This window comes from Pelophylax lessonae (genome assembly GCF_965119305.1).
Source record: "Pelophylax lessonae genome assembly, chromosome: 4".
Taxonomy (NCBI): domain Eukaryota; kingdom Metazoa; phylum Chordata; class Amphibia; order Anura; family Ranidae; genus Pelophylax; species Pelophylax lessonae.
This window is the reverse complement of record NC_138771.1, coordinates 523,563,722-523,589,408: the sequence shown is the minus strand read 5'-3', so window position 1 is coordinate 523,589,408 and position 25,687 is coordinate 523,563,722. Positions and strand designations below refer to the sequence as shown.

The window sequence follows — 25,687 nt, the reverse complement described above, 5'->3', positions numbered from 1 at the left end:
GGCCCCATGACGACAGGCCCAAGACGTACTCAGAGATCTGGTAGAGTGCGCCTTCACAGGCACAGGGGGAACTTTCCCCTTCAAAGCATAGGCCTGTTCAATGGTCTGTCTGATCCATTTGGCGATGGTAGAAGCCGACGCCGCCATGCCCTTCCGAGGACCCTCCGGAAGAACAAACAAGGAATCCGACTTGCGAAAGGATTCAGTCGATTTTAGGTAAAACCTAATCGCCCGGACAACATCCAAGGAGTGCAGCTGCACCTCTTTCGGATGGTTAGGCTTCGCGCAGAGCGAAGGCAAGACGATGTCCTCATTGAGGTGAAATTCCGAAACCCTCTTCGGAAGAAAAGAAGGGTTAGGTCGCAAGACCACCTTGTCCAAGTGCACGACCAGATATGGAGACTTGCAGGACAAGGCTGCCAGCTCCGACACTCTACGAGCCGAGGTAATTGCCACCAAAAAGGCGACCTTCTTGGACAACAAGGACAGCGAGATCTCCCTGATCCTTTCAAAAGGAGCACGCTGCAACACGGACAGAACTAGATTCAAGTCCCAAGGGGGTAGAGGGTCCCTCCTAGGAGGGATCAGATGCCGAACCCCCTGCACAAAAGTGCAAACCAAAGAGTTCGATGCCACAGGACGTTGAAAAAGAACGGCCAACGCAGACACCTGACCCTTGATAGTAGCCAACGCCAAACGCTGGTCAACACCCGTTTGAAGGAAGGACAACACCCTAGACACCGAATAAGTGTGAGGTGTGAACCCCCTGGACTTGCACCAGGCAAAATATGCCTTCCAAGCACGGTAATAGACCTTCCCCGAGGAAGACTTCCTCGCATTGATCAAAGTGTGAATGACCTCAGGGGAGAGACCCCTCTTCTTCAGGACCTCGGTTTCAACAGCCAGGCCGTCAAAGCCAGCGACTGTAAAGCAGGATGGAAGATCGGCCCTTGCGACAGGAGATCTTCTCGAAGAGGCAGACGCCACGGGGCGTCGATCGCCAGATTTACGAGGTCTGCGTACCAGGACCGGCGAGGCCAGTCCGGTGCCACAAGAATCACCGTGGTTGGTTCCGAGTGCAACCTGCGAAGGAACCTGGACAGCAATTGAATCGGTGGAAACGCATACATCAGTCGGTACTGATGCCACGGGGCAACCAACGCGTCTGTCGCGTCTGCCCGAGGATCGCGCGTCCTTGCCACGAACCGCTTTACCTTGTGGTTTAGACGAGACGCGAACAGGTCCACCGCCGGGAGACCCCACTTCGCACACAACATCTGGAAGACATCCGGGTGAAGGGACCATTCCCCCTGGTCCAGGGTCTGACGGCTCAGATAATCTGCCTGCCAATTCTCCACCCCCGGAATGTGAACTGCCGATATTGCCGGGACGTGCGTCTCGGCCCAAGACAGAATGTTGGCCACTTCTCGAGCCGCTCGGGCACTCCTGGTGCCCCCTTGGTGATTGATGTAAGCCACCGCCGTGGCATTGTCCGTCTGCACCCGAACCGGACAGCCCTGTAGCCTGTCCGTCCAACGTCGAAGGCAGAGGTGTATCGCTCGCAGTTCCAGAATGTTGATCGGAAGGTAGGACTCTTCCTCCGACCAAGTACCCTGGGCGGACAGAACGCCCAGAACACCACCCCAGCCCGACAGGCTGGCGTCCGTGGTGATCACCGTCCACGAGAAGGGACGAAAAGACTTGCCCCCCGACACCGACGGGGACTGGAGCCACCACAGAAGATCCCTTCTTGTCCGATGGTTCAACGAGATCCGAAGATCCAGAGATTGCGGTCGCCCGTCCCATCTGGACAGAATCTCCGCTTGAAGACCCCGCGTGTGAAACTGGGCGAAGGGAATCACCTCGAAAGCTGAGACCATCAATCCCAGACACCGCATGCACGTCCGAATGGACGAGGATGGAGCGTCCCTGAGGGACCCGACTTCCACCTGAAGAGTCCAACCAAACTCCTGCAGAGTCTGCATCGTAACGGACAGAGCCTTCTCCAGACCCTGGCTGGTCGCAGACCGAACCAGAATATCGTCCAGATACCCTAGGACAGAGACGCCCTGGGCTCTCAACAAAGCCAGAACCAGTGCCAGCACCTTGGTGAACACCCGTGGAGCCGAGGCGAGACCAAAGGGCAACGCCCCAAATTGGTAATGATCCTCCGCTATGGCGAATCGAAGGTACCTCTGGTGACCCTCGAAAATTGGGATGTGAAGATACGCATCCTTCAAGTCGATGGAAGCCATGAACTCCCCCGGAACCAGGGCAGCCACCACCGACCGCAGGGATTCCATGCGGAACTTGCGCACCCGCACAAAGCGGTTCAACGCCTTTAAGTCCAGAATCGGACGTACCTTGCCCTCCTTCCTGGGCATGGTGAACAGATTGGAATAGAACCCCCGAAATCTGTCCCGATGAGGCACCGGGACCACCACTCCCTGAGCCCTCAGGTCCCACACCGCTAGATGCAGATCCCGCAAACGCTCCGGGGACAGTAGAAGATTTGAGGGAAAAAATCTGCTCTCCGGCCGAGAGAGAAACTCGATATTGTAGCCAGATCAAACGATTTCCTGAACCCACCTGTCCCGCACCCGGGACAGCCATGGCTGGAGAAAACCGAGCAAGCGCCCCCCCACCCCAGAGCCGGGTGAGGGCGCCCCTTCAGGCCGCACTGTTGTGGGCCGCGGAACCGGACTGGCCGGACTTTTGCTTACCAGCCCACGGCTTCTTGTGGGAGCCTTGACCCTTGGACGGCTTGCCCCTATAGTGTGACCGAAAGGACCCCTGAGGGGGCCGAAAGGAAGCATGCTTCTTACCGGGAGCCGTCTTAGCCTTGTGGGATTGGGGCAAGAGCGTGCTCTTACCACCCGTGATCCCCTTAATTAACGTATCTAGGGACTCACCAAAAAGGCGAGAACCATCATAGGGCAGATTAGCCAAGGTCTTACGCGAAGATTGGTCCACCGACCAACACTTCAACCAAACCAAGCGGCGAGACAACACCGCCACACCATGTACACGTGCAGCCAACGGAACCATATCCAGGTCCGCATCACACAGATACATGACACCCTGATGGATTTGATCCACCATATCCAATGTCGCCTGGGGGGCAGAATCAGCCACCAGGACGCGTCTAAGCACCTGCGTCCAGCTCGCGACAGCCTGAGCCGCCGTAAGCGAAGCAAATAAAGCTTTCAGCATAGAACCCATAATAGAATAGGTATGACGGGCAAGGGACTCCATCCTTTTGTCCGTGGCATCCCGGAACACCAGGGTATCTTCAGCAGGAATCGCAGTGGACTTATTCAAAACTGCTATCGCGTGGTCCACCGGAGGCGGGACACACCAACGCTCATCAGTAGCGGGCGTAAAAGGATAGCGCAGCTTAAACCTACTTGGTACAGCAAAAGGCTTGCGTATATTACGCCATTGCTCCTTAACAGCGCATTGAAAATCATCAGTGCAGGGAAATACCTGCGATGTTTTGCATCTTTTCTGCGTCCCATAAGCCGCCAAGGCAGCAGGAGGACATGGTTCATCCTGTAAACGCAGTGTTTGCTTGATAGAAGCAACCAATTCATCCATGAGTGCAAGCTCTTCAGAAGAGCCAGGGGGAGAACTATCAACCCCCTCAACCTCAGCCTCCACCTCTGACCCTACAAGGTCCAGGGAGGAACGGGACCCCGACAAGGAGACCCCAGCCACAGCAGCCCCATCACCATCACCCTCTGAATCAGAGGAAATTGAAACTCTGGGCCTTTTTGAGGATTGAGCAGCCACCAGCATCTGCACCTGAGTCGCAAGGCTAGCCACAATCGCAGCCAAATCCCCCCCCCCGGGGGGAAAACCGCAGTCCCCTGGCTTCCCACCAATGTGGCAGGAAATTTGCTTTCCTGAGAATCCATGCCCCAAAATGAGTAAAATTAAATGGGTGACCGCCCCTTTAAATAAGGCGCTGCGAACGTAGCCCACCGCCACACAAGCACACCCACACCAGGGACCCCCACAGGGAGAAGTTATACTCGGGCAAGGATACAGTGAAATAGAGGGAAAAAACCTGGAGAGACCGCTGCTGCTGCTGCCGAGATCGGTGCTCCTGGAGAAAGGAAGTGCTGGTATGCAGGGCGCTCTATTAAAGCCTATGGGAGGCTACAAGAAAATGGCCGCCATGCATGTGTACCATGCGGCCGGAGCGAGTACAGCCAAAATGGCGCCGTTTGGCGCCGAAACCGCCGCTCCCCCACCTCATGAAGGTGGAATAAAAATACACCACAAAGTTATAAAGAACATGGTGGACCGCCGCAGCGGCACTATAATGTGCCCCAAACATGATAGCATCAAGTTCCACAGCACACAGCCGTTCACACACTCAGACTGACACAGAAGTGCAGCACAGCCCCCCCTCCTTGCAGCCCACAGCATGCAGTGTGAGAGATAGGGAAACATCAATAGTGTGAACACAGGGCAAGGTAACACAGTCCCAGACTGACACCCCCCAGACAGACAGGTCCCCACATAAATACACTTACCTCTTACATGGCGTGGGGGACCCGCACAGGCGAACAAGCCGCTGTACCTGAGACAGGGAAAGTCGCATCCAGGACGCAGCAGAAGGTGGGTTGAGAAACCGCACAGCGTCCAGTGAGGTAGCCACCTCACCATAGCATCCCTGCACGGAACAGGGATGGGTCGTTCAGAAAACTCAGGAGCGGTACCTGACTGAGCGCTCGATGGCGGGCTGAGAAACCACTGACTCACAACCTGCGACCAGGGGGGCCAGCCCGAGACGCAGCCCGCATTATCCTCTTCATCAGAAGACCTAACTAATGCTGGTAAAAATAACAGCTAAATAAAGAAAGAGAGAAAAACTCAAATAAAATCCAAAAAAGGAGAGAAGGCTGAGACAAAATGCCCCAGCACAGAGACATCCAGCTACTCCTGACAAGCTAGACATTGAAACTGAGTTGGATACAGGAAGTGGAGGGTTATAGACTGAGGGGACCACCCCCCTGGGGGTGGGATATGTTAAAAACCTAAATACTAACATATTCTGTTGCCTAGCTACTCCTACGGAGCAAAGGTCATAACCCCATTGTGACGAATATGAAGAGGGCGGCGACTGTCGGAGGACGTAAGAGAAATTTATTTTTCGTTCATCGACGGATACATCGCTCTATAAATCATAACTAGTGGGTTATATTGCCTTGTCCAGGTGTAGGACTAGGCAGAACAAAAAAAAAACCTGCCTATGCCCATGGGCTGTCCTCAGCTGGTATCTAACACCCCTCTCTGCTCTAGGTAATCAGTTTTATTCTGTCTAGTCAGGACCTAGGCTCCCGGCTGGGATCTCTGGTCCTAGCAATTTTATTCTTCCTTACATTTTTTTAATTTTCTCTCGGGAAATCTCCAACTGCCGGGCTGGGCGGCGGGCTGGATAAATAAGATCCAGTGGTACACCCAGCCTAGCCTGCGAGTGGGTGAAGACCGCAGCTACGTGCTAATTTGGCCCACGAGTTAAATGTCTTGCAGGGTCACGTACGACCGGGCTTGGGTCTGAGTCGCAGCGGTCCCTTGGCTGACAGCTCCCCTACTTCGGTGGCGAGGAGTTCTGTCGGAGCGTTACCCGCACCATAGAAGGGAGGTGTATCTGGCAGCTACTGAGTCTTTTCGGAGGTCAGACCAAGAAAAGGGCTGGCCGCTTCTTGGGCTACCATCTCCAGATGGATCAGACAGATGGTGACTCAGGCCTATTCCATTGAAGGTCAGGTTCCACCTTTCTCTGTCCCGATGCATTCTACTCAGGTGCTGAGTGCTTCTGTCAAAAGGCCTCAATATCGAAAGTTTGAAAGGCGGCCACTTGGTCGTCCATGCATACCTTCACAAAATTCTATAAGGTAGATACTTTGGCATCTGTGGATGATTCTTTTGGCTGCAAAGTTTTGCAGGCTGCTGTTTAAGAGGGGCTGTTCCCTCTTGAGGGGTGTTTTTCTTTAAACCTTTATTTTTCATATGGGGCTCCTGTGTCCTGGTAAAGGGCTCTTATGTTTAGCCTTGGGTTATTTTCACACCCCTCATTTTCCTTTTGGCACTGCTTTTGGATGTCCCACTAGTTATTTGTGGAGCGCTGTGACCGTCGATGAACGAAAGAGAAAATGGGATTTTTGTACTTACTGTAAAATTAATTTTAATTATTTTTAAAGTTATTAAAGTTAATCGACAAACACAGCACCCACCCCTCTATGGAGTTCTGATACTTCTAATACTGCTTGCTACTAAACTGATTACCTAGAGCAGAGAGGGGTGTTATATACCAGCTGAGGACGGTCCATGGGCGTAGCCAGGTGTTTTGTTCTGCCTACGTAGTCCTACTCCTGGAGGAGGCAATATAACCCGCTAGTTATGATTTATGGAGCACTGTGTTCGTCAAACTCAGAGTAATGGATTTTACGGTAAGTACAAAAATCCAATTTTTTTTTTCTAGCAGATTAAGAGAGTCTCGTAATGGTTTTGGAAGGTTCTTTACCAAGCCATAGAATTGAAACCATCTCCAAAATTATAGGGGTGTTTCCCCCCCATCTCTTTCTTATTTCCAAAAGATCAAGTACTTTGCTGCCTTTGGCTGCATGATATAGTCGCAATGGACTCTCTGTAGTAAAGTGTTGGAAAGCTTTCTCATCCAGACATGGGGGGATTGGGATTTTGTAGTAGTGGCCTGAGGGGAGAGTTCTTCTGCCAATTATGGCATGTCCATACCAAGTCTCAAATGTTATGTGTAGTGGTAGTTGTGGGGACAATAGGTGGACTTCCATTTATACTTGATGGAGAATCTGTCTGGGAAGTGTGACAGTCATTTGCCTTTGTCGTGGAATAACTTGTTGTTCATTTTGTAAAAGCTCTTTCTTTCTCTTTTTTTTATGTTTATACCAGAAATGTGGGATTGATCGAGGAGACTATATCTCTTATCAAAGTGCTCAGTTCTTCAAGCAATTGTTCGGAGTCATTTTTAGTGGGTATGTACTTTGACTGGAAATATTTTGGTTGTGGAAATATTCAAATAGTAAAAAAACTCAGCCACCCAAATCCTGAAAATAAATATATAGCCAGTATATGAAAGCTTTTTACAAAACTCTGCCTTATTAATTATTTTCTTCGCTTGTTTCTTACTTTTTTTTTTTTTTTTTCCTCGCCTTATTTTTGTTTTAAGGCTTCTCAGCCAAAGCCAGCGCCATGTTATATATTATATTCCGCCCAGAAGGTAGTGTATTTTACCTATGCCCTTTCTGCTTGTAATAGCCGTAATCTCGCGCATTCACATTAATCACATGGGGCGTTTCAGGAAGTTGTTTATGGGCTCGTATCCTCGCGGGATTAGAGCGCTGCACTGTTGGTTTTGTGTTATTAAGTGTCGGGTATCAGGAAAAAGTGTACAACTGCTGTTTGCACAATTAGAGAGCTGCACTTTTGGATTTGTACCCTCGTGGGATTGCAATGCAGTGCTTCAGAGAGGTGATGACGCAGGCATGGCATCTTCCTGAATGGACTGATGGCACACAGAGCATGCCGTTGATCGACACAAATATGCGCATGCATCAGTGACGTCATTTAGGTGAACATTGCCCGATTTCTACACAACTGCGAAGGTTAGACTAATTGTAAACATGGCACCATGTTTTTGAATGATTTTATAGGACGAAAGTAATAATGTAGAGTTTACATGGTTCGATAGAGAGATCGAATTTTGGATTTAATTTTTTGCAGAAATGGCAAAGCATTCAAACACATAAAATTATGGTTTTCCTCAACCTTAAGGAGATGGATTAGAAGGGTTAGAAATTGCTCAATTTGATCCTGGTAAAATAATCTGTTTGGTTTGAAAGCATTACTGTATGTTTTTTTTATTTTCTGATTTGGTATTTTAATAAACTGTACTGAGGCTGTCTATGTACTGTCCAGCTTCAACTTCATAATTTAACTGAGTTCTGGTAGTCTGCTGAACTTGTGGGGGTATACTGCTTAGTTCCTGGCAATTTACTTACTATAATTTTTGAAATTTGCGGTGGATGGAAATGGTTGAAATTGACTGAAAATTGCCACGAGTATTTCCAACTTTAGTACTAGCCTACATGGGTAGTTTTAATCTCTTGCTACTATAAAAAATAGGCAACTCGGCAGGGGTAGAGAGCAGAGAACTGAACGATGAGCTTATCAGTATGTTGCTTCTATATTCCCTGTCAAGACAAAGGTTAGGGGGAGGGACTGGGCGTAGTTATCTTATCCGTGCGTACCCATAAAACACTTGGTGGGAAAGGTTAAATCATTTTTTTTAGCATGTCAAATGGCAGGGGCTTACGAGACCTGGGATCAACCAATTGGCCAAAGTGGAAAAGATTCCGACAAGGGGAAGACATCGGAAATGTCAGGCTATATGGCACTCTAGGGTTATATAAGAGGGCAGTCATTAGGAGCATGTTGATGGGATAGGACATGCCACAAGATCCAGAGCTGAGCCATTGCATCAAGTAGATTACCAGGTTCTACCTCCGCAGCTGCATTCCATACGAGATTATTAGAATGCATAGGCACCAACCATAGCTTTTCAATTTCTGCCAAATTTAGTGTAGGCATGTAGTGTAAACCAGGATGCGATCACATGCAGTTGAGCGGCCTGATAGTACTTCATTCATTTAGGAAATGCAAGACCACCATCGCTTTGTGACACCGAGGGGACCAAATGAGGTATTCTGTGCTGTTCATAATTCCAAACAAAGTGTATTAAGTCCACGTGCAGTTTTCTTTTTTTTGAAAAATTCTTTTATTATTTGTAACAAGAAAATGCAGACAATACAAGAAAGAAAACATCGTCAAAACATGACAAACTACCAACCCCACGGAGTGTAAAAACCAACCCTTACCCTTCCCTCCCCCCCCCCCCCATACCCTGGGCAAGGCATTTAACAATACGGAGCAGCGAGGCCTAGAGGCGACTGGACCAAAGCAGTGCTCCGCATCCAGCCACCCCATCATCAAGTAAGGTTCAGATTACAAAAATGTTACAGCTGAAGTAGAAGGTATAACGATGATAGTATAGACATCCTCCGACCAAAAGTACTGAGTTAAGGTTGAGCCTAAGTATACAACTGGTATGGAGTGGCTATAACAGCAACATCCTACCACAGTCTCCGTTGATTCCACCAAAGCCCTCCATACCTTTTCAAATTTCCTGGGACAGCCCCGTGACACATAGGTTGCTTTATATAAGGGCAGGACAGCATTCACCAGCCCCTTCCAAAACACTAGGGAGGGGGGGGGGCACCTTTTTCCAGTGTAGCAATATAGCCTTCTTGGCATAGAATAGCAGGATAATCAGCAGCTTTCTATTAGCCACCAAAGGGACCACCTCCTCCAGGCAGACGCTCGGGGTCAACGGAACCAAAGTCATCAGCACCCTCCCAAGGCAGGAGACCACCTCTGACCAGTAACGCTGAACCGGTGCACAGTCCCAGAACACATGATGTGCATCTGCCGAAGTAGCCGAACAACGCCAGCATTCAGCGGAGGCGGTTGGGAAGATCCTGGCCAACGTGCAGTTTTTTTTTTTTTTTAAGGTGCAGAACAGGAATAGGCAACGTTTGAAACAATGTGATAAAAACGAATTTATGCAGCGCTAGCTTCAATAAAGTGATAAGTGCTGTGATATATAAACAATATTCAATAATTTATAAAGTGCATAGAAAGATCATATACACAAAGTGCTAAGTGCTAAAAAATATATGCAATATCCAATAAATTATAAAGTGCATGTATACACATAAGTGGTTAGATATACTCCAAAAGAATGTTCAATGCTTGAAACAAAAAGTCCTTAAAGTGATCCAATTAAGGTGCCAAAAATAATTCAGGTGCTTGCAAAGTGACAAGGTGCCCCTCAAGGTTCCCCACTCACCAGATTGCAGATAAATTAAGACCTTCAAGATTATTGCACATTGCCCAGGATCTTTAAGGACCAGAACTTCTCCTGTGTAGCCTTCACACTTGTTGGGTCAGCTTCCGCCTCCACCGTTAAACAAAAGAATGGCCATACATGGTGAAGTACGTTTAAAACAATTTTATTCCCAATAAGGTATTCAGATGGGTACTCACAAGCATGTAAAAAGATAAGGCATGTACAAGGAACTCGTGCGGCGCCGCTCTCGGCGTGCGTTCCACACACAGGAAGTTCCTGACCGGAAGTGACGTTCGTTTTGGTCCTCAACCGGAAGTGCGTCAACGCTTGAAACAAATACAGTAATTTTAGAGAGTATAGACCTTTTTTTATTGATTCAATGTCACCTAGCTAGGAAATGTGACGTCTTTCATTGGGTCATAGTCGACTTAATTTGTTGTAAAATAGGGGGAAAATTAACTTACATAATGTATCATAGGATACAGTGATGTTGATTCCAGGTATTCCAATGTTCAGAAACAACTGCATAGTACGTGTGTGTTAGTTATGCTCCAAGTTTTCAGGCTGCTCATGTTTTCCTGCTTTGTATATCTCTCCCTGTGAATGGTTAGGTCAGGTGGTGTTCAGTGACTGCTACAACAAGTGATATGAAATAACTTTTTTCCATCCCCCTGTGGAACGCTTATATTGCGGCCTTGTAATTACCAGAGGAAGTTCAGTATGTACCATAGGACAAAGGATGCTGGGAAGTGCTGTGTGCAGTCGTTGGCAATACATCTAGATCTGCGGTCACAAGCAAGTATATATTCCCGTCTTGGTCCTACTGAGGCAAGCAGCAGCATTATCATTAAAGAGGCAGTGATTTATTAACTATAGAAAATTAAAACCAGCTTTTTACTGTTCCCCGGTCCTAATAGCTGTTTCTTTTAACTTAAATCTTTCGTTCCCCTTTCAAATACTGTTTAGTTAGGCCGTGTGTACAGAACAAAGACAAATTAAAGGACCGCTCAAAAACAACATTTTAAAAAAATCCATTAAGGCGGAACTCTCGGCAAACCGCTAAATATACAGAAGTAATACATATATAGGAGCTGTTTTGCCTACCAAAGGATTTGTATTTCTGTTCATCCAGTCCAGAGATATAAACATCTTATGTTTATATGATTTTGATAAATCTAAAGGAAAATTGTACAAGAAAATCGTATAATGTATGGCCAGTCCTCAGTCTTGTTCACTGGTGTGCAATGTAAAGGCAGCAGTGCAGATCTCTGCTCAGGCAGATACTTTGGAGGGCAGGGGAGCCATTGAGTGGCTCTGAGGAAGAGGCTAAGCCTCGAAACGCGTCAGCCGTCATCTTAACAGGACTATGGACAAATACATGGACTATTCCTGACACTCGAGCGATTGAGTTTGATATGATTATTTTCAACTTCTGTTTGTGAGTAGCCATTTTTATGTTTTACAAATAAAGCCATATTATTGAGGATAATGCGCTAGGTTGGTGCACCCCTTTTTTTTTTCTTTTTGTTTGTAGTACTGTTGGACTACCCCAGGCCTTTTAGGGCAGCAAGACTCTAGCCATCCGAGACGCCATATGTGAGTCCCGTGGGAAGTGTGGTCGGGGAGCTTGGATTCTAAGCGCAGGAGAAAGGTGGCATCACCATATTGTTTTGGAGCCATTGGGGTCTATTAGACCTCTATTGTCTCTATAAAGAGCACCTGTCACCTGCCCAATGTTATCACAAGGGGGTTTGTTTACCCCTTGTGATAGCAATAAAGTTACATCTAAAAAAAATAAAATTATAGTTAAGTTTTTATTAAAAAAAAATTAATTTTGACTTCCGTTGCCCTGCCCACATCCACAAATGCAAACCTATGCCCAGGGTGCACATGTATATAAACCACAATTGCACCACACGTAAGGTATCGCCATGAACGATGGAGCAATAATTCCAGCACCAAAGCTCACAGTTTACTGTACACTGATGAGCTGTGAAGGCCTTTAAGGATGAGTTCACTTTCTTTAAAAAAAAAAAAAAAAAATGGTAAATGCACATGCTTTTGGAGGTGTATTTATTAATTGTCTTCTGAGAAGTCTGCAGAACACTACACTCTCAATAAGTGGATCGCGTTGCAATGTCAGCCTCCTGCACATTATTTCTACAGCTCTGTGTACCTGTACCTCTGTATGGGCTGTCAGTTTCAGAGTTGCAAGAAGAGTGAATGGACTACGAGTACACTGATCAGCAGGCTCACAATCTATTGAAACTACAAGTCTGTCTGCTGCGTCTCTCTGTATATAGAAAAGTACGCTGATGAATGTGCTGCTACCAAAGGTGTATAAATGAATAGTGTAAAAAAGTCTGGTGTGCTACTATAGGATGCAATTAAATGAACAATGCCAATCATGCACATAAAAAAATGGTACAAAGAAATATAAAGCAAATTTAGCAATAGTGAATGAAGTCTCTGGTATCTCTTGCAAATCCAATATAACGTGCTTCCCGTGAACAGCTCCGCCAGGAAAAACTGAAATTGATAAAGTGCAAATACAGTCCAGTGTTCATAAAACTGCGTCTCTGTCTGTCTGGACTTGTAGTTTATTCATTCACAGATCTCAGTGAATGAATGACATGGCTGTGTGATTTTCCTTGGGAGGGATAGGAACCCCTACTGGCTGTCTCAGGATATGCTCAGGGAGTAAGGGGAGCTGCTGCATAGTTACATGTTACATGTAACACCCTAGATCTGTTGAAGACTAGAAAATCTACCTCCCAACACAGGGCGTTCCAGGGTTAATGCGTCCCAGTGAAGAAATTCCTCCGCAGGCTCGTCTCCATCTGTCGGGGCACCTTTGTGGCGAGGCCTGGGCGAACCACGCTCGTAGGCCAGGCTGGGATACCATAAGGATCTAGATCAGGGTTAAAAATTTCAAGTCATGAGCTACTAGCCAGGCCGTAAGTGTTACTCGCCACTTGTTGCTCCACCCAAATCCTACCCTGCTCCACCCCTAAACACGCCCTCTTAAAATATCTCATAAAATTACACTGTTAATATTTTTTTGGAACTTAATTCTGAATAAAACATATAACAACAACAACTTTAACAGTATCAATGTAAACATAAAAGCAAAAAAGTGCTATCCCTGAGTAGACATATGCCGGTTTTCGGTAATTCGATATATCGCGGTATTGCATAGCCACGGTATTGTTATTGTGGCATTTTTAAAATACCGAGTTTATCTGTCAAGTCTGCCTGACTTGTGAATTGATACATTTCAGTGAGCTGGATGACTCATTCACTCACACAGCTAACACCTTTCAGCATTAAGTCTCCTAACTATAAACAAAAATGATTACATTTGTATCTTTTCCTTCCCTCTGCCAGGGAGAAAGGAAGTTTAACCTCTTAAAGACTGGATCTTTTTCTGACACTTGTTGCTTGCAAGTTAAAATCAGTTTTTTTTTTTTGCTAGAAAAGTACTTAGAACCCCCAAACATTTTATATATTTTTTTAGCAGAGACCCTACAGAATAAAATGGCGATTGTTGTAATATTTTATGTCACACTGTATTTGCGCAGCAGTCTTTCAAATGCATTGATTAGACTTTAATGAATAAAAAAAAAAAAAAAACGTAACAGTAAAGTTATCCCAATTTTTTTTTTTTGTTACACAGAGAATCGTGATCTTTATTCCAAGCTAAAAAATCGCGATTCTCATTTTGGCCAGAATCGTGCAGCTCTCATAAATATATATATATATATATATATATATATATATATATATACACACACACACGCATAGCAGCCCACATTACATTATTATATAGCCATCAAGCAGTGTCTACAAAAAATGCAGAAAGCTTGCCAGAGCAGGAACTGCAGGTTAGTCGCATGGTGCAAAAGCAGGATAGATTTCAAGGCCACTGAATTTTAAAAAAATGCTGCATGCACCTTTTTTCTGCGGAAAATGAGGGCATAGCAGCCCGTTCAAATCAATGGGCTGCTATGCCTGTGCAAATGTGGGCCGCCAACCCGCATACATGTGAACCACCAACCCGCATACATGTGAACCAGGCCTAAAGCAATAGTAAAGTCATTTATAAACAACACCTCCTTCAGGTTTAACCACTTCTTGACCACAAGGATTTGCCCTCTTAATGACCAGGCCATCGGATCGGAGCCGAGCGCCAGGACCAGTTATCACCAGTTAGGCCAGACACTGCTTGATGACCTATTTTAGGCCTGGTTCACAGAGTCTGTACTGACTGACTATATAATAATGTGCATAAGTGAACCAAAGCCCCTAAATTCAGCAATGAAATTGAAGTGAGGTGGAAATTTAATATTTTAAATTTAATAATAGAATACCGTGATAATACCGTATACCGTGGCAAAACCTTAATCAATTAATCGCAGCATGAAAATCTGATACCGTCACAAGCCTATCCCTGAGTATAGGTGTGGCATTAAGGCAAATAAAGCAGGGCTTCCTTTCATGCCAAACAATATGGCATAACAATATGAAGCCAATTTTAGACAGAGATGTTCTATGGCGTGCGTTGTACAGAAGTAGCCAGTCCTGTGTAATGTCCCCTTTCTGATGAAAAATACCACTTTTCAATGGCTGTGTTTGGATTGCAATCCGTGAGTGGTGGTCCATTAACAGCAATCCTCAAAAGGTCATCCAAAGTCTCTAATTCCATTGATGAACGATACACAATCTTTATTCTGTTTTGGTAGCTAAAGCCACGTTCACATGATGCTGTTGTTGGGGGCAATGCAGAGTGCCCACAGCGTGCCCCCTTTCGATGCAGAGTGGCCACAGCGTGCCCCCTTTTGATGCAGAGTGCCCACAGCGTGCAGGGAGACCAGCGTGCACTATCCTGATGCAGCAGCAGCTTCTCCTCAATCCTCCGTGTCTCCCAAGTCCTCCTCCTCCTCCTTGGCCAATGGCAATTGTTTGCCTTTCGGCCATAATCAGGAAACTGGTCTCGGACCTGCTTCCTGATTGGCCAGGAGGAGGATCCATGTGACAATAGCTAATATTCATTTGCTATTGTCACACAATGGGTGGGCTCAGGGCGCACTGCTCTGCGCCCCGGGTCCACCCTTTTCTGAAGAAGAATGCAGGCTGTGCTGTGAATGGCGGCAGGCACTAATACATTCCCCATACAGCACAGCCCTTACTCGCCATCCTCATCATTCCACTCGCAAAATGCGAGCAGGCGAGTGGAATTTTTGAGGTCTGATCTAGATTATCCAGTGCGAAGCCTAGCCCGGCTGTGGCTTGTAGTTCTCCAGGAGGATCCCCCTGACTAGCTAGCGCTAGTGAGTGAGAAAATAAATGAAAAAAATTTCAAAGAAAAGATAAAAACTGAGACCGGAGTCCCAGCAGGGCATCCTAGGTCCTACTCCTGAGCTAAGCAGCAAGAAACTGATTAGTAAGCTCTAAGTGTCTGAGGGTAATGTCGAGAGGGACAGCCCCTAAGGTGTGTCTAGTTGAAGCTTTTTAATGAAGTTTCACTACCTAGCCTGCTCCTGCAGAGGGCGCCATTACCCAATAGTGATGAAACTTGGAAGAGGCTGCGTCTGTCAGAGGAAGTAAGAGAAAAGTGTTTTCCACCCAGGATAGAATCAAATCTACTTCTCTTTGAGCTTCATGACTTTTTGGTGTGGTCATGAGGGTTGATGTAAGCAACTGCTATGGCATTGTCTGACTGGCCCCTACCCAGGAACACCAAAGTTGATGGGTCCAGTGCTAGAGAGACAGGCAGATGGCTCTGAATTCCAGGATTTTGATTGGGATCCTGGATTTCATCCATTGTTCAGGTTACTGGCCCATCAACTTTCTGTAGACTTCTCCCCAGGCTGGCACCAATTGTGGGAACTTTCCAACTCCAATGTCTGCATTGGAGATCTACCACATCAGTGAAAGTCTGGCACTGGGAGACTGGTGCATGATTCGGCCCAGAGATTGGATCTGCTTGTTCCACGCTGTCGGAATGCTGAGTTGCAGTGGCCTGCAGTGAAACTGGGCATAAGGCACTGCCTCAAGGGAGGCTACCATCAGCCTCAGGGCTCCCATGCAAAAGCGAAATGAGGGGTTCCTTTGGGATCTGGGGATCCTGGCTTGAGAAAAAAAAGCCCAGATTACTGTAAAGCAATACTAAAAGATACAAAACGAATACCACAAATTACCAAAAAATAGGTAATTAGGAACAGTGTCACACCTCACACAAAGTGCACCTGAGCACCTTGTGATTAATGTAAGTAAGGTCCTTTTTCCGACGTCATGTTACATGCTGCTTGTGCTTCAGTTGGGGCTGACTAGAGTCCATGCAGCATGCCCATTGCACCAATATATAAGCTGTGCAAGAGGTCTGTGTGACTGGTGTGCAGCTGGGCTCAAGAAGTAGGAAATCGCTGAATTACAAGTAAAGCCAGTAAGCTCCCTCAGAAGAGGGGAGACACCCATAACCTTTAGGATACTAGCAAAACAGCAAGGATTGCTGGGATTTGGAAGGGCTGCATTGGGGACCCAACAGCTCTGTTAACCAGTGTCCAATCAGCTGAAGCGGGCATAAAACCCAGTCGTCTATGGAAATGCCTGTGTTCTATACTGTACTGTACTATACTGTTGGGGAAAAAATACTATTAATGATGTATTAATGAATACAGAGCTGCATTCATTTTTTGCCACAAATGTTGAATTGCGATTATCTAAAGTGGTGGAAGCTTTCCACAGTGAAGGATTTATTTCTTATGTTTGTTACTGAGAAAAGGCACATTAAAAAGGAATACATTTTATAATATATTATTAAGAATACTTTCTTTCAAGATTCCACAATAATTGTCAACAAGAGAACTGCACAACAATTTATATATAAAAGTAGACAGGCATGCAGATTCAAAAAGAGTACCATATTTACTGTGAAATACAATGAACAAAAAAAGCCAAATCTCTTTAATAGAACACAGACTGCAAATAAAAGTGGGAGGTGCTTAGAACCTTAGGCAAGTTTTTAGAGGTTTCTTTGTTGGGGGAACGTTCCATTTATGGCATCGGCCATTTCTGACTTTTCAGGACTATCTTCCTATCTGCACTATTATTACCGCTATTAATGACCCTGACCCAGAGCTTGAATTTACTGACACATCTTTGACTGCATACTTTTTCTAGATCAGTAACAGAGTATTTTTAACAAGGACCTTCCACCTATCTATACACAACTAAACGCAGCTTCTTTTAAGAAGTGTCCCCTGTTTGAATATGATAAACGCATGTATCGGTCCATGGATCCAGTGTTGCCTTTTTTTTAATTTTTTTTTTTTTATATATCACAGAAGTTCATATTCAGCTCTATTTCCTCACAATTGGCACCCTGATGACGCACTGCTTGGTCATGCGCAGAAGTTCCACAGCTTGCATGCAGAATCAATATAGTGTGATACTTTGGCTCCTGCTGGGATGTGTGCTGTGGATATCCTAGGACCTTGGTGGTTCTCACTGGTTCTTCCCCCCTGACTTTAGTGCATTACTGTATACAGCAGTGAAGTGATGGTCAGTAGGAGGAGAGCGGTGAGAGCTGTGGAAGACCCAGGAGACTGACACTTGGAAGATCATTTCTCAGGATCGGAGCGGAGTTTAGCAGGAAAAGTGTATATATTTAGCTTTCACAAGTATGCCTTCTCCAGGGCATTTTTATATAGTGACAGGGTCATCTGAACACCAGGCACAGCAACTTTAATTTATACAGTATTTCACAAAAGTGAGTACACCCCTCACATTTTTGTAAGTATTTTATTCTATCTTTTCATGTGACAACACTGAAGAAATGACACTTTGCTACAGTGTAAAGTAGTTAGTATCTAGCTTGTATAACAGTGTAAATTTGCTGTCCCCTCAAAATAACTCAACACACAGCCATTAATGTCTAAACCACTGGCAACAAATGTGAGTACACCCTTAAATTAAAATGTCCGAATTGGGCCCAAATAGCAATTTTCCCTCCCCAGTGTCATGAGACTCCTTAGTGTTACAAGGTCTCAGGTGTGAATGGGGAGCAGTTGTGTTAAATTTGGTGTTATCACTCTCACTCTCTCATACTGGTCACTGGAAGTTCAACGTGGCACCTCATGGCAAAGAACTCTCTGAGGATCTGAAAAAAAGAATTGTTGCTCCTACATAAAGATGGCCTAGGCCAGTGATGGCAAACCTTGGCACTCCAGATGTTTTGGAACTACATTTCCCATGATGTTCATGCACTCTGCAGTGTAGTTGAGCATCATGGGAAATGTAGTTCCAAAACATCTGGGGTGCCAAGGTTCGCCATCACTGGCCTAGGCTATAAGAAGATTGCCAAGACTCTGAAACTGGGCTGCAGCATGGTGGCCAAGACCACACAGCGGTTTAACAGGACAGGTTCCACTCAGAACAGCCCTCACCATGGTCGACCAAAGAAGTTGAGTGCACGTGCTCAGCATCATATCCAGAGGTTATCTTTGGGAAATAGACGTATGAGTGCTGCCAGCATTGCTGCAGAGGTTGAAGGGGTGGGGGGTCAGCCTGTCAGTGCTCAGAACATACGCCGCACACTGCATCAAATTGGTCTGCATGGCTATCATCCCAGAAGGAAGAATCTTCTAAAGATGATTCACAAGGAAGCAAACAGTTTGCTGAAGACAAGCAGACTAAGGACATGGATTACTGGAACCATGTCCTGTGGTTTGAAGAGACCAAGATAAACGTATTTGGGTCAGATGGTGTCAAGTGTGTGTGGTGGCAACCAGGTGAGGAGTAAAAAGACAAGTGTGTCTTGCCTACAGTACAGCATGGTGGTGGGAGTGTCATGGTCTGGGGCTGCATGAGTGCTGCCGGCACTGGGGAGTTACAGTTCATTGAGGGAACCATGAATGCCAACATGTACTGTGACATACTGAAACAGAGCATGATCCCTTCCCTTCAGAGACTGGGCCGCAGTGTAGTATTCCAACACAATGACCCCAAACACACCTCCAACCACTGCCTTTCTAAAGAAGCTGAGGGTAAAGATAACGGACTGGCCAAACACGTCTTCAGACCTAAACCCTATTGAGCATCTGTGGGGCATCCTCAAATGGAAGGTGGAGGAGCGCAAGGTCTCTGACATCCACCAGCTCTGTGATGTCGTCATGGAGGAGTGGAAGAGGACTCGATTGACAACCTGTGAAGCTCTGGGGAGCTCCATGCCCAAGAGGGTTAAGGCAGTGCTGGAAAATAATGGTGGCCACACAAAAGATTGACACTTTGGGCCCAATTTGGACATTTTTACTTAGGGGTGCACTCACTTTTGTTGCCAGCAGTTTAGACATTAATGGCTGTGTGTTGAGTTATTTTGAGGGGACAGCCAATTTACACTGTTAAACAAGCTGTACACTTACTACTTTACATTGTAGCAAAGTGTCATTTCCCAAGTGTTTTCTCATGAAAAGAGATAATAAAACATTTACAAAAATGTGAGGGGTGTACTCCCTTTTGTGAGATGCTGTATATACACTCATCGGCCACTTTATTAGGTACACCTGTTCAATTACTTGGTAACGCAAATTGCTGATTAGTCAATCACATGGCAGGAACTCAATGCATTTAGGCATCTAGATGTGGTAAAGACAACTTGCTGAAGTTCAAATAAAGCATCAGAATAGGGAAGAAAGGGGATTTAAGTGAACTTGAAGGTGGCAAGTTTTTGGTGCCAGGCGGGCTGGTCTGAGTATTTCAAAGACTGCTGCAGATGGGCTACAGCAGTAAAAGACAACACCTGGTGCCACTCCTTTTTAGCTAAGAACAGGAAACTGAGGCTACAATTTGCACAGGCTGACCAAAATTGAACAATGGAAGATTGGAAAAACTTTGCCTGGTCCGGGTTTCAATTTTCAGCTGCGACATTTAGATGGTAGGGTCAGAATTTGGCGTAAACAACATGAAAGCCTGAATCCATCCTGCCTTTTTATCAACGTTTCAGGCTGGTGGTGGTGTTATGATGTGCGGGATATTTTCTTGGCACACTTTGGGCCCCTTAGTACCAATTGAGCATCGTTTAACACCACGGCCTACCTGAGTATTGCTGTTGACCAAGTCATCCCTTTATGACTACAGTGTACCCATCTTCTGATGGCTACTTCCAGCAGGATAATGCGCCATGTCACAAAGCTCCGATCATCTCCAAACTGGTTTCTCGAACATGACAATGAGTTCATTGTACTCCAATGGCTTCCACAGTCACCAGTTCTCAATCCAATAGAGCACCTTTAGGATGTGATTGAATTGGAAATATGCATCATGGATGTGCAGCTGACAAATCTACAACAACTGCATGATGTGATCATGTCAATATGGACCAAAATCTCAGAGGATTGTTTCCAACATCTTGTTGAATCTATGCTACAAAAAATGAAGGCATTTCTGAAGGCAAAAGGGGGTCCAAACTGGTACTAGCAAGGCTTACCTAATAAAGTGGCTGGTGAGTGTATATTCTTCAGTGGTCACAAAAGATATACATCCATGTGTGCATCATATGCCTTCATAAACCCAGGTACTGTATTACCCTGTAAAAGCAGCGGTAAGATCATCACAGTTTTGCACATATCCTGTGCAAAGAGCAGCGCTGTAGGAGGGACCCAGCAGGTCTTCCCACTGCCTGCAGAAAACTACAGCTGGGGACGGAGATGAGACCAGTCACCCTGCACAAGGAGAGAAAAGAGCACTGACCTGTCTGTAGTCAGAACGGACACAAAGATTTACTTATGTGTATTTGTATTTAGACAGTATTTACCTTGTTTTTCAGCTACAAAGCCTTATGTTTTGTTGGTGACTTTTTTTATTTTATTTAATAATGTGTAAGCTCAAATTAATGGCCAAGAGTGCAAGAACATTGGGACCTTAAAGACTGAGCCAAAGTGAAACCTATCTGCTGTGAAATGATGACTTTGCGGGTTTTCATCGCTCTCAAACTAGTTGTACTCCTGGTGAACTCTCAATAGTTGATGTAAATTGGCGCTACTTCTAAAGGCTTCAGCGCCAAACTCAGCAACTTCTAAAGGCCTCATCCACATGATCTAGTTTAGCACGGTACAGTAGACAAACTCACTGGTCTAATTTATCACAGGCCTCTCTTGCCTTACCAGTTCGCCAAGAATGGGCAACAAGTTGAATTTCAGTCCTTTAAATCCATTTCCATATCGGAATGCGTCTACAACCGATTTCATGTCCATTTCTCAATTTTTTTTTTTTTTTTTGCTTTGACTTTAGAGTTGCTGTACAAGGAGCCAGGTCAGCTCCACTGTTTCAGAAGACAAGGCTATAATTACTTTGTCAAAAGACTATTTATATTATTTTTTTAAGGAACAAAAATTATGGTAGTGTGACAAATATATTACACTCATCAAAATTTAATATAAGTCTAACCATTTTTTTTACTGTTTATTCTTTTCAGTTATTGATGTTGTTTTTGGCTTTTTAAATTGACTTGGCTGTTTTACCTTTTCTAGTGGCTTTGAAAAAAAGGAAATAAAGATTTTTTTTTTTTTCTTTCTGTGTTTGAAGCCATGCTCCATTCAAGTGCAAAAAGGTAATTTTTAAAGTTGTACTTTAAGTAACCTTACCTTTTGAGTTTTACAGGCTTCTCTAATGTAGTTTGCATTAGAAGCTACAGCAAGCCTGGTTTCCTGGCTGAAGGATATCCATCATCTTTCAGCCCTTTTCTCCCAAACTTGAGGCAGAGTATAGTGATGTTTTCAGGAAGTTATGTAAAGCAACCCCCCCCAACCAGCTGTGATCTTTCATATTAAACAGATATAACAAAAACACCTCCAAGAATGTTTGCAAGATTCCCAGGCACCCCACTGCCTCCATGTGACAGAAAAAGCAAGCTTGTCACCCAATCTTCTTCCTCAGTTACCACCTTAATGCATTGAACATAGAACTGTCATGTAGGAGCACTTTGACAGTATGTTTAGATGCCTAAGGTTGGGCTGAATGTCATCATTAGATGAGGGGTCATAGCGACACTAGAGGAAAGAACATTTGTCTCTACAAGTACAGTTGAAATTCACATGGAAAAACCACCATTAGTATTTCAGTCTCAGCAGGCACATTGCTAAGGCAAGGAATACATGATCCCCTGATGACGTCAGCACGGACTGACGAAACGTACGTCGGGAACTTCCGGTCAAGTTGGAACACGGAAGCGGCGTTCCTACCCCTTGTCACCGTGATTCCTGCATTGAAGGCTTTCCTTTATTTTGGATGTAGTAAGTGTGATTTTAAAACCTATTAAACGGTTTATCATGAGATACTGCGCCATGGGAGCCTTTCTTTTCTCTTTACCTATGTCATGGTCCTGATTTTATCTTCGGTCTGGATATATACTCTCTATGGTGAGAGAGTTTTTTTCTACACCAAGTGCCAATTTACACATTGATGTGAGATTTATATGGTCTGGTCGGATCACACGCTGAAAGGAATATGCTTTAGAGACCCCCTATAATCAAGGGGTCCTATATTTCTGGTAAGCAGTTTTATTGGCTTGCACTGGGTGAACGAGTGGAGGTGGAGGCTTTAAGGAACACACTCCTATCAAGTTTATGATTTTCCATCAGCTGCTGTTATTTGGACTATCTGCTTTGATGTTTTGAGCACCAGAGACTTGATTTATTCATTGTCACTCTTTATTGATTGAGCACTAAAGTTTGACACACCTACTTCACTGTTGATTATGTTAGCACGTTTGTGGTTTATTTAATTTATATTGTGATTCACTTTTTTGTTGAGCGCCATACCTTTTTATATACATTTTGCAAGAAATACATTTGGACCCGGGACCTCATGCTCTGGGATGGCGGGTCGGCAAGCCCAGAGTATCAGAGTGGATAGATCCCATGCCAGAGGAAGCAAGCGACTGTGGAGGGAGCAGTAGCAGCATAAGCTGATGCTTCCTCTGTAGTGCCAACTCCTGTCCCAGGCGAAGTGCATTTGGTATTACTCCGCTTGGGACAGGAACCTTTCTAACAGCCTAGCGATGCCAGTAGAAGCTGACAGACAAAAACCTAAGTTTATTAAACATCACATAGTTTTGCAATGGGCATATTTTGTATTAAACATAATAGTTTCGCCATGGACATATTGACCCTTTTTAAAAAAAGGGTTATTGGTCTGCTTTTACACTGATCTGCAGGTGCAGCGCAATTCACTTGGGGCTTTCCTACAGGTTATACTTCTTCTATTATATCCTGTGGATTTGAATGCCACACCTGCAAGATAAAAAAGTTTATGGCAAAGCGCACCTAGCCTGCCTTACAGGTGCAGATGCACTGCACCTGTGGTGCGGGTAAAATTCAGTTCATTAGTGTGAAAGTAGCCTTATAGGGAGCTCAGGACAGTAAGGGCTTATGTACATCTGCGATTTGGGGGAACAGTAAAACCCCATAGTTGAGATGTGTTTTTAAACAACCCCCCAACCACTGGTGTAGCCTGTGACCTCCCTGTCACATTTTAGTTCTACACTTGGACAGGAGGGGATGTGGGGGCGTCATATACAGGAACTGATCCTCTTCTCCCTCCCGCAAGCATTCAGCAGCTGCAGGAAGAAAAATGTTCATTATCATATTCAAAATAAAAAATAGTAAATTCTTGAACCATTTCTTTTTATTGTTGCCAGTTGCCAAATCTCATAAGTTGCCCTCGCTCTTAAGAGTTGAGCACCCTTTCCCTATGCAAAGCATAGCTAACTGTAAGCTCACGAGGAATGGAAAGGGTCAGTTTAAAGACAAACCTCTTTAAAGTGCTAAACTTAAAATTCAAATGAATAATTAAATAAAAAAACAATAATTCAAAATTGTGACAACCTATAAATGCTATGTGATATCCTAAAAAAGTACTACGGTAATTACAATTCGCATGTAAAGGTTTGTGTTGGAAAGTCCATAGAATCCTCAATAAAGTGCTTGTTATGACGTTTAATAAAGTGCTTGCTGTGATATAGTACCAAAATGGTGACTTGGCGATAAACAAAATCCACCAATTCATGCTCCCAAGTGACAACACTCCGCACTTACCAGAAATATTTTACCTATTTTCTCAAAGGTCAAAAATGCCTCAGGTAGGTGTGTCCCTAACTGGAATTGGAATCACTCATCCATCTGTATCCAAGATGATTTTGGGCAATAAAGGCCCCACCATACAATATTCCTCTATCTTCAAGGCTCCGTTCACATGTAGGCATTTTGGGGCGTTTTTGGGGAGTTTTTCTGCTCTAGGATCAGCTCTCAAAACGCCCTACAAGACAAATCCTATTCATTTCAATGGCCCCTGTTCACATCTGAGCGTTTTGACGCTGTAAGCAAAACGCCCAATGCTCAAAAAAGTACATGAGCTTCTTTTTGGGCAGATTACAGGCGTTTTCTATTGGTTTCTATTCAATCTAAAAACGCCTGCACAAAAAACGTCTGTAAATCGCTGTAAAAAACGCGCGAAAACGCTACGCTCAGGTGTGAATGTAGCCTAAACAGTCCTCCTGTGGCCTCATTAGCAAGGGGGGAAACATAACTGATATCCTCATGCTGTAGTATTCTAAACTTTTATTCCAAAGTATTAAAATTTACATTTGCATGACAACAGTAAAAAACAAGCATCAAATAAGGAATGCTGGTTTGCTCCACCTGCAATCCATGAGCCGGAAGTGCTGTGTGCTAACAAACAGCTTTGTTGCTAGTGTCCAATCTCCTGTAGGCAGAATAAAAACCCCGTTACCTTGCCCCCACTTCTGGAGATCTTTATACCTGGAGTTGTTCCTTAAGAAAATTGCTTACTCGTCCCTTACATGAAAAAGGTGATGAGCATGAAAGCCACAAACCCACTCGTGCTGGGATTTAATAGTCAGGTTTAGGAAAGAATCCCCTAATCTGTGGAGTGGAAATTTTACAATGATTTCCAGCTCGGGATGGCCAGACTGCACACATAGAATGATTGTCCATTCCTTTGGCTTTTATAATGCTTTAAAAATAGACTTTTTAGGTTACCCAAAAGAATCCCCTGGATCCAGACAAAAGATTTACCAAATTCTAAACAACGGAGAGTTTCAAATGCAGAATCTCCAAGATAGATGCTAAAATAAAAATGAAAGCGTTTCAGCTTAGTAAACTCTGCATATGAGGGAAAAATGCATTCCCAAAGTTTACCTACAGTAAAATGTCAAAGCAATCATTAGATTGAGAGGTATAGGCAACTAAATTTAGATGTAAACCTTGCTTTTCCTGTGCATTGCATTGCAGGGCTCTGTTGCATTGCAGAGTGCTGTAAACTTTACACTGGGAGTTTGCTTTGGGATCGCATTGGCCGCTGGTGTGTGATGGGCGTAAATGGTGTCCTGCATTGTGTATCCCCAGCCCAAAGTTTATACATAGAGGTACAAGCCTTCTGTTATGGGGCTGGAGGAAGTAGTCAATGGGCTACAAGTAAGGTGATGTCACTGCGGCAGTACGATCTGCCTCTGTCATGGTTGCAGATTTGACTTGTAAGTAGGTGATGTGGCTGTTCCTGCAGAGTCACGCAAAGCCATGCTGAAATCCAAGAACTGTGACCTGGAGGAAGAAGCACTCTATGATTCTGCTTTAGGTTGCTGGTGTTTTGTGACCATGTTTCTTGGTGTACCATGAATATGGGTGTAACATGAAAGTGCTTCTTAAAAGTGAATCA

The 25,687-nt window shown here is 44.8% G+C and overlaps 1 protein-coding gene across 2 annotated transcripts in view; it reads left to right on the top strand.

The window, feature by feature from the left end:
- The window catches only part of ATXN10 (ataxin 10), a 216,946-nt gene that overhangs the window by 23,789 nt on the left and 167,470 nt on the right, over positions 1–25,687 (top strand). Inside the window, exon 3 of one of the 2 annotated variants that reach the window (XM_082254889.1) lies at positions 6,940–7,022. The exons of the other annotated variant lie outside the window; for it this stretch is intronic. Within the exon in view, the coding sequence (XP_082111015.1) occupies positions 6,940–7,022 (83 nt within the window). The remainder of the gene's footprint in view (positions 1–6,939; positions 7,023–25,687) is intronic. 2 annotated transcript variants of the gene reach the window in all.